At 37.5% G+C, this 10,060-nt stretch overlaps 1 protein-coding gene and 1 pseudogene across 2 annotated transcripts; both read right to left on the bottom strand.

Moving 5' to 3' along the window:
* Positions 1-4,775: 4,775 nt before the first annotated feature.
* LOC144552935 (aspartic proteinase nepenthesin-1 pseudogene) lies at positions 4,776-6,268 on the bottom strand (annotated as a pseudogene).
* A 245-nt stretch (positions 6,269-6,513) lies between these two features.
* LOC144552936 (GDT1-like protein 2, chloroplastic) lies at positions 6,514-9,769 on the bottom strand. Of its 2 annotated transcripts, none has more exons than XM_078300979.1 (10): positions 9,518-9,769; positions 9,289-9,427; positions 8,802-8,985; positions 8,672-8,719; positions 8,478-8,574; positions 8,182-8,345; positions 7,487-7,552; positions 7,345-7,395; positions 7,141-7,245; positions 6,514-6,801 (listed from the first exon to the last, which is right to left on the bottom strand). In XM_078300979.1, the coding sequence occupies exons 1-10, from the start codon at positions 9,648-9,650 to the stop codon at positions 6,736-6,738; spliced, it is 1,053 nt and encodes a 350-aa protein (XP_078157105.1). In that variant the 5' UTR covers positions 9,651-9,769; the 3' UTR covers positions 6,514-6,735. The 2 variants fall into 2 exon arrangements, with proteins under 2 accessions (XP_078157105.1, XP_078157106.1); XM_078300980.1 differs by having other exon boundaries at positions 7,345-7,392; positions 7,483-7,552; positions 9,518-9,726.
* Between the last annotated feature and the right edge of the window lie 291 nt (positions 9,770-10,060).

The following is a 10,060-nucleotide window of genomic DNA, read 5'->3' as shown; positions in this document are numbered from 1 at the left end:
GTATTGAATGCAGAGATCGACATGTGAAGTAATCTGATCTGGACACAATGCAAGCCATGCAATCCCTGCTTCAAGCAACTCAACCCATTGTTCGACCCGTCACAATCAGCCTCCTTCACCAAGCTCTCTTGTAGTAGTCCACAGTGCAATAAACAATATACCGATGGAAGCATGAGTTGTGTGAACAATTAGTGTGAATATGATTACATTTAAGTCGGGTATTGCAGTAGTACCAGGAATTACTTTCGGGCAGTGTTTTAAAATGCGGTCGCATATGCGTATGCGGTCGGCAGCCGTGCTCAGAATGCCCATGCCGTTTTTTCATGCGGCCGCATATGCGGTCCAAATATGCGTTATGCGGATTAAAAATGCGGCCATGCGGTCCGAATATGCAGTCATGCGGTCTAAATATGCGGCCATGCGGACTGAAATATGCGGCCATGCAGTTTTTCCATGCGGTTTTGATAATTTGATTGTATTTTCATTAAAATTTATATTAAAAAAGTCAAAAAATTATTGTTGGTTATGTTATTATGTGAAAATAAATTCAAATATATAAATATGAATATATATATATATATATATATACGTGAATTTTTATTTAAAAATCCGCATATATAAATCCGCATGAAAATCCGCATATGCGGTATGCCACTCCTTCCGCATGCATGAACAAAACGGCATTTTAAAACACTGCTTTCGGGTGATTATGGTGGTTCATCAAGTATTTTGGGGCTTGCCAGAGGAAACCTATCTCTTGTTTCTCAACTCATGGTTTTGGAAAAAATTCTCGTATTTGTCTCCAATCTGACACGAGAAAGACAAACCCTCATCTTTTTTTCTGGTTCATATGCGACCATAAAAGGAGGCTCAGTGTAATCGACTCCGCTTGCTAAGTACAATGTACCTGTTCTGTATATTTTCTTAGCCTAACTGGAATCACAGTTGGCTCAGTGTACATACCAGTTCAAAATATCCCTTTTAGATTGAAAACCAATGCGACACTGGTTGAATCGGGAACGACATTCTCATTACTAATACAGCTAATCAAAACAAGTGAAGAGAGCTTGTATTGAACAAATAAACTACCCCTTGTTGATCCCACAGGAGGAAAAATCGGAATCGGAATTTGGTGAATCGGTCAAAATCGGCTGTATCGAATCGAAAACTCAAATATTTTTGGTAGAAGTTTGTTTTGTACTCAGTTTGATTTGGAATTTGGATTTAGACTTAATTTGAATTTATTTAAGCCTATAAGGACTTGTTTGTGATTATAGAAAATCGCCAGACGATTTATTGGATTATAAAACAAAGGAAAAATACAAGAAAAAAGGGAGAGGTGATAATGTCACCAGAAGAAAAGATAGCAAGTGTATCATGTTCATTCACCTGACTGGAATTAAACAAAACAGTATATACCTGCTCAAAGTAAGCCACTTCAGATCAAGCTTGCCACTATGAAACAAATAAATTATTTTAGTCAAATCAGAAAAAAAGACAAAAATGCTCAATCCGTGATTAAATAAACTGAATATAGTACAAATTACAAAACTTATATTATACATATAATTATAGTTATGTATTCTAACAACAGGTAGTATGGTGTGGTGGTAGTTATGGTTGATAAATAAGAGGTCCTCGGTTCAATTCACGCACGAGGAATTGTTTTTTGAAGGGTGGTATATGCGTGGCTTACGGTAGACCAAGTGTACAGATTTCTGTGAGGAATGTTTTGGCCGAATTTTATTGGAATCGGATCTTTTCGACTGACATATGATGAAAAAATCACCTAGTGTGTTACTCGGCCTGAAATCAGATCGGTATAACCTGATTTCAATCCGGATCGGCCGATTTTGATCCAAAACGACTGATTTTTCCTTCTATGGTTGATCCTATGAAAATTCTAGGATTTGGTGAATGGCTTGGAAAATCGGCCGAGTCAAGGGCGAGCCGATCATTACCTGATTTTGGTGGCTGGTGATTTTCGTGCATAATTTCAAAGGAAACGACCGACTTTTTTTTTCCTGAAAAATCGGTGAAATTGTTGAATCGCTGCAAATCTTGCCGATTATGATTAGAAGTCCAGAACTACGATTTTCATCGATTTGTTTCGCAAAACTTATATGTAAACACAATATTATATTTATTGCTAAGACTACATTGATACCAGTAACAGAAATGTGTTTTTTTTTTTGTGATAAAAATCAGAAATATGTTAGAATGCTTCTGCGGATGAACTGACACAGTGACAACTATTGAGCCATAAACAAACAATAAAGAGTCAGTGTCATTTCAACCTATATAACGCCAACTCTAAAACCTATCAAATCGACTTCAAATGGTGAATTCAAACAGTTCAAACCGATCTACTTCATTAGTTGTGCATTTATATGCAAAATTTATAACTTTTTGAATTTATTTAGTATTAAGTCAAGTGGTCAAATATGTGAGTTTTTAAGTTAATTTTAATACATTCATTTTTTAATATTTTTACCGCTTGATTTGATACTAAAATAACTTGAAAATATAAAAAAAAATTGTATGTAAACGCATCACTCATAATGTAAATTGGTTTGAACGGTTTGGATTAGTCGTTCGAAGTCGATTTGATGTGTAAAACCCTATTTTTAAGCCAAAATAGCAAAATGTAAGAAGAAAGGGTTGTCAAATCAGCCGGTGCAATGTATACGGAACTTTTTCCTTAGACGTTCTAGGGTTTTACTAGATGTGATAGGACATTTATGATTACTAGAGTACAACCAAATCAGCAGGAGGTATCAACCAGGATTAGTGGTTTGCAACTCGGGCGGGTACGGGTATCCCGGGTATACCCGTCTCGGTACGGGTATAATCGGATACAAGGGTATTCGGGTACGGGTATGGCGGGTATAATTTTCAAAACCCATACCCTACCCGTCCTATACCCTTACCCGTGTACCCTTGACGGGTAAGGCGGGTACAGGTACGGGTAGGGCGGGTACGGGTAGGGCGGGTACGGATATTTTTTTTTATTTTTTATTTTTGCTGTTTTTTTTCTGGTTTTTTCTGGTTTTTCTTGATTTTTTCTGGTTTTTTTTCTGATTTTTTTGGGGGGAAAAATCAAATTTTTTGAATTTTGAACTGTGATGAACAGTACTCGGGTATACGGGTATGGGTACTCGGGTAGTCGGGTACGGGTTTAGTCGAGTACGGGTTAACTCGGGTAGGGTAAACTCGGGTATTGGTCTAAAATAACGGGTCCGGTCCGGTTTTTGCCCGTACCCGCGTACCCGAGTACCCGAGTACCCGACCCATACCCGGGCTCGGGCACGGATACCCTATCTGGCGGGTACGGGCGGGTACGGGCGGGTATACCCTTAACGGGTTTTATTCAACCTCTAACCAGGATCCAAAATTTCTAACAGCTACTAACCAAGGTGAGTTCCCAAGGAATAACAGCAGATTTATTTCCATAATTTCAACGGAATGAACTCTAACGTTTTTCTTAGATTTTGAATTTATGTTCTCTATTGTCGATATTTTTTTATTTTCCTATAAATAAAAAAATCGGCAATTTTTGGGCATTTTCTTATTTCATATTTATTTCTTAAGATTTCGGTATTTTTTGTCCAAGTACTAATTAATTTTTCCTTCTCCCAATCAAAAGATTCGATTTACTTATTATTTATAAACTTAGATTTTTGATGGCCTAGTTTTCAATGTTGTGCCAAACGAACTGTTATTAGAAACTTACACAAATAAAAATATAAAATAATTCAGTATCAATAAAACATTTTTATTAGTTTCTTATCTTCATTTAAATTAGACCGATTTTAATGATTCTAAAATTTAATTTATGATCTATATTTTATTTTTGTAAAATACATCATCCATAAAAATGTATTTTTAATTCTGAGATGGGTTACGGTGAGTTGCGAAGTAAAGCAACTATTTTACTTTATGATCATATTTTGCGATTTTAAAGTTCAAAACGTCGATCCGAACCGTTCATCTTGTTCTTCATATTGAAATGTGCTTGGAGACCAAATTTTACATTTTTTTTGGATTTTTGTTTACTATTTATTAAGCAATTTTGAAAGTCGCTGATCTGATGGTCCAGAAAATTTTACTGTTTACTGTTCACAGCAAAACAGCAATTTTAAAAAATGCTTAATAAATAGTAAACAAATTTAAAAAAATGTAAAATTTGGTCTCCAAGCACATTTCAATATGGATTAAACATCTAACGGTTCGGATCAGTTGTTTAGACTTTCAAAATAAAAATACGGCGTGAAGTAGAAATGCATTTTACTTCGCAACTCACTGTAGCCCATCTCTTTTAATTCTAATATGTAATATGTTATTTTTCTTGGTTTTTCTAATATGAGTGAGAATCCATCAGGCCATCTGTTTAGTGTTGGATGTTTGTATTATATTATATATTAGTAAATTATTTGAGTATATTTTTTTGTCTTAACATAATTTGTCGACAACACCCAAAAAAATATTTTTTGAATAAAAGACAATATTTTTTTTGTTTTTTTTTTCCAAATAACTAATTTGATTCGGTTGATTCTTATTGATACATCCCTATTCTAATTCCTATTCAGATATATTTATGTAGAGGAACAAGTTGAGTTAGTTAACAGAAAGAAAGATTTCATTTATATTGTCATGAAATTCATATAATTTAAATAATGCAATGAAATCGTATAGAATTGTACACCTCTCTCTCTCTTTTTTTCTTCTGAAAGACGAATTATACACTTCTCAAAATAATTTTTTTGTGGCCGGGTCATAAGTGATGAATGGACACCATGACGCTATAAAACCGATCGTGCTTGGCACAATCATCAAAATAATAAAACAATAAAGAAATGGAACTATCCAACGTTAACTATCTACAACTTGCTGCACACAGCAGGCTCAAAGGAGAGCATCCCTTTCTGCATATCATACAGTATATTCATATTTTGCTGCTGCATGTTACCCAAGATTGATATGCCTCTTGTGCCAACCATTCCGAGACAAAGCAACTTACTCGCCGTATCTTCCACCATGTAATTCTCTATCGGCAAGTCCATATCTGCACCGGCGAAATGAAATATCATTTTCGGAATGTTCACTGATTTAATGCCTCCTTCTGGCAAGGTGAAGCAAAGACTCAGCCCAAGGCTGGTCCCACTCGCTTGTGGCAACTTGATTCGTGACATGAATGCTCGCGTCACCATTATAAAAGCTCTCTCCTCCAATGCAGTTACAGTCGTGCCCGAGTCTATGATTAACCCACCGCCTCCCTCTTGTGTCAATTGGAACACACCTGGTGGTATTGGAAGAAGAGCTTCACCGACAGTGATCCCTTGTAAGGAGAGGTAATAGAAGGAACTCATAGGTGAACCAGTTGGGTTAGGCATGAATGGTGTTGATTTGCTGGCATTACTAGTAATGTTAGCCCAGGAACCGAGGAGGAGAATGCTTGAGCCTTTGTTATGAATTGAGTTGAAGCAATACGAGAATTTTGTTACATTTAGCTGAGATACTAGTGACAAAGCACCACGCCCCATGCCTACAATCCCACTCGAGTTATCGGTTGCCCCGACATTGTTGGTTCCACACCCAAACCCGACATTGGGAATCTTGACTGAGTTATCAGCTCCGAAGGAGAACGTCTCAAAACCCATTAAACCTTTTGTTGAACTACCATCACCATACGAGTATTCATAGTCACATTGAGAATTACACACAGATTTTGGCAAAGCCTTGCAGAGGGAAGAAGAACATGGAATCTTAGAGAATGTAGTCGAATTGTCTGGTGTGAATATAGGGTTTGGTTGTGAGAAGCATGCAATGCAAGGGCTGCACTGGGTCCAGATGAGGTCGCTTCCGGTGTCTAAAATGGCTGACATGAGCATAGGCGGAGTCCCGATGGATATATCTATTACATATGATGCTGTGCTAGCATGACAACCTGCACTGAAATTATTTGAGGGACCAAGGCTAGCGAGGTTGGAGACACGTTTTAGACTGCGATGTGTGGCTCGACGAATAAGCTCAGACCTCGAGAAATAAGTGGTTGAGTCGACATACTTGAGCTCAAGACGTGCACCATGCCAGCTAGAGGTTAGAAAGGGTAGAAGGAAGAGCAAGAAAATGGTAAGAGGTTGTACAAGAGACATGGTTTGTGAGGGAAAGAGATGATTAGATGGTGATTTGGCCTGGTTTAAATATCATAGTACTGTTACAACGAATGAGAAAGATTATTTGATAGTTTCAAATGCATTAGTACATAGATGGCACCAGGATAGATAAACAAGAGAATAATTGACTTGACAATGCAAGCTATGATGGCAATGTGGATAGCACGTATAAATGTAGGTTGGCTAATTTGACGCGAGCGTGAATTAATAAGATTTTTGGAACTTGATTGGACATGAATGTTATAAATGATTAATGCTTTATATATTCATATTCTCCATGAAATACTTGATTTGCCCGGAAACCATTGATCTTTTAAATATTCTCCACGAAATGGTATACATCCAATCAAAACCATTGAATATAATTTATGATCCATGGTTTATTGTTCTGTTTATTTTTTATACGTATTAAACGTAAATACAGGATTAATGATGTCTTTGTGATACATCCAAACTACAAGCCCTAATTACAAAAAGAGACTGAGACTGCAACTGCAACAAATCTATCTAATTTATTACAGGATAAAAAAAAAAATTATTCCAATGTACAATGAAAGCACTAGAAAACACCAAGAAGAGTAGCGGCAGCAAAGATCAAGAACAAGATTCCTCCCAAGAACCCAACCTGTCCAACAAGAAATTCAAAACAAAGTTCTTCAACCATAAAAGAAAGTCCATTTCTTTAATTGCCATTATTTTGTGACCAGTTTACAAGTTCATACTAACATCCATCTAAACATGGGCTCAAAATCCCTTGGTATTACTACCAAGCTAAATAAATCATCAAGTAGGAATGAATTGTTTTAATTTATTTATTTCATTTTCTTTTATATTTTTCCTATAGTGTTACGAGGGAATTTTAACTTTCTTGTTTACTTAGGGTTCAAGTACTATTTCTTCCTGACAAATTGGCTCAAGTACCATTGCCATTGCCAAATTTATATTTGAACATAAAATTGCATACCAGTTTCTCAGAGATATAATTGGCCAGAAATGCACCCCCTAAGATGGCAACAGAAGTGGCTATGAGGTGTCCAGCTATGGCCCCACTTGCAACCCCAAAAGGAGACTGCAAGGCACAAAGAAATAAATAATTGATGAAACGGCAATCAGACTCTGCTTCGAAGAAAAAACATTCACTTGAGCTTAACTTCACTTAAGAATATACCTGAGCAGCACCCAGAGCAATGGTTGCGAGCATAGATCGGTCTCCCCACTCCTACAAATTGTGTTTTTGCATGATCCATTAGGAAATGATTCAAAACACTAACTCTAAAAGTAGCAAGTTAGCATCATAAAAAAAAACCAACCGCAAAAAAGATAAGGCTGAAGGACTCCCAAACTATTTCTGCAGGATTTGTCAGCTTCTTTGCTGTCTGCCGAAATTTAAACAAAATAAAAAATACATCACATATGTATCTGTGAAAACTTGAGAGGCACCGCAATAGGCCATCACAGAAAGAGAGGAAAACTAGCCCAAAGGTTTCCATTTCCATTTTTCTCTACTGGGTTACCCCATTCCTTTACTTAACCATGTGCTCCAGAAGTGGGTACACAAGGGGAGGGGAGGGAAGGGGAGGAGTGACCAGACCTGACCAGCCCATGTTTACTTGCTCCAGGATACTAATTTTGAGGGGGAGAGATGGGGAGAGGAGCTGAACTCTATATACAAATTATTCAAATTTTGTAACCCTCAAATCCCATTCATTTCTGAGGAGGTAAACTCTTTACACTGCACCTCTCCCCTCCCCTCCCCTCCCTTTCCCATCTCATGAAATTTCTGAAACACAGTGTGCTTTTCCAGTTTTCTATTATCTTTTAATGGTAATAATACCAAAATCCCATTCATTTAACCAAGTCTGGAATATCCAGACAAGAAGTATCTGAAACCTCAAATGGGCCGAATGTCGATATGGCCCAACCTGCATGATGCAGGACCTAAGTTTCACCTGAACCTGATTTGACCAGTGCAATTGGTTTTGAAACCTTTAATTGTAATTGTTACCTTTTCTTTAACGAGTTCCTCTGCTTCTACAAACTCACCCAGTTGCTCCGAATTCTCAATACTATCCTTGCTTGAGTTGGAAGGAAGCTCCCATGCATCTTTTATTGATTTTAGACCGAAGAATGTAAGGAGAGCCACAGCTGCATACTCACCAATAGGCAATGCTGCATTTAAATAAGAACACACCCCAGTTCAGTTCCCTTATGAGAGAGGAAAAAAAAAAGACGGTGGATTAACAAAAAATTAATAATGAGTTACTCGGCTTAATTAAGACAATGAGAGAAAGAGAGATGTACTGGTCTGAAATTGGGAGGGTACAGATTGAAAAATGCGGCCAATGACAACAGACAAGATTGTCATTAGTGAAAGAGCGCCCATTGATCCAAGTAGCACCTGACCATTATTACAAATTAAATAATTTTATTTTTCTTTTGTTCAGATAAAAGCAACGTACTAGCTTTTTCGTTTAATACGGGAAAAAGAAGTTTACCAGAGCTCTCTTGTACTGCATGGCCAATAGTGCGGCAATAAAGAATGTCTATGACACAACAAAAAATTAGTTTTACTAAACTTGCTCTAACTGTAGATTCTATTAGAAAAAATGTTACAAGTTACTGTACCTTATCGCCAATTTCAGAGACAGAAATCAAAGTAAAAGCAGCAGTAAATCCAGATTTGGAAACAGCATCTATAACAGTAGATGGCCCCCCTTTCAGGGAAACAATCAGTGCAAATGCAACAGCGCTGACAGCAAGTACCCCAGCTGTAGAAAGTGGGTATGGAATTCCTGGGGGTGGTACCAATCTGAATTTTAAAGAATTACGTCAGTTCGACTGTTTGACCACCTTTTCGGGTTTAGTTCAACAAAAGAAATAAACTGAGACAAGAATTTTCTTTTTTCAGACAAAATGCCTGTAGGCTGACTGACGATTTGGTTAATTCTACATAATGAGTTATGATTACATATGTTAAAAAGAGAGAGTTATGACTACATATGTAAGTAAAATTACCAGGCTATTTAAGTAAATTGACACATGAATTGCAAGGGGGGGAGGGGGCGTTGTTGCAATAAAATAAACAAACAATTCATAAACGCAAAGTATTAACTGATTAGAAGAAGTAGAGGCATCAGAAGAGTCGTCGCCATGGCTGCCTCCTTCAAAGCTACCTGTTCCCACATTCGAAGCTTGTGCTCTGACGTCACACAGCTCCCATTTCAACTTTCCTGTGCATCTTCCATATCTTACTAAATTAAGAAAAGTAAAATTAGTCAACCAAATTTAGAACTAGAAGCAATCGCACACTCTCTCAGACTAACAGTTCACTGGTAGTATACCGTGACGGAGGTGACGAAGGGATAAAGAGGGGCCAGGTCGAAGAGGGGGAGAGAGGAGGCGGGGCCTACTGACAGTGGATCTAATCTGCCAGCTGTCAGCCTGTAAAGGGAAGTGCGTCAGAGATAGGTCCATCTCTCTAGGAGTCCACCCTGCTCTTCTCTTGAGAGGGGAGGAGAGAACTCACAACGGGAGATAAAAAGCAACATCTCTATTAGTCTAGTTTGTTCTAGCTAAGATGCTCGCAGATTTGGAAATCTAATCGCCTACAGTAAATCAAATTTTTAGTTTAGATCTGGACCGTTATATCTGTTTTAGCACAGATGTTAAAGTACCACGTACATTCCATCTTTTCCCGGATTGGCCCAGATTTTTATTATACTGTTCTGATATAAACCCAATATTTGAGTTACTTTAGATGATCAGTTCTCGGGGTTTTGCTGATGGAGTGCGTATCCTCTGAGATATCTCAAATTTTGTGTGACCGACGTGTCAAGTGCCTACTCGGGCCTGATGTAGGGTCAGTATTATGTGTGCTTTGAGAT

The sequence above is a fragment of the Carex rostrata genome, chromosome 4 (genome assembly GCF_964058835.1).
Source record: "Carex rostrata chromosome 4, lpCarRost1.2, whole genome shotgun sequence".
Taxonomy (NCBI): domain Eukaryota; kingdom Viridiplantae; phylum Streptophyta; class Magnoliopsida; order Poales; family Cyperaceae; genus Carex; species Carex rostrata.
This window is presented reverse-complemented; position numbering and strand designations above follow the sequence as displayed.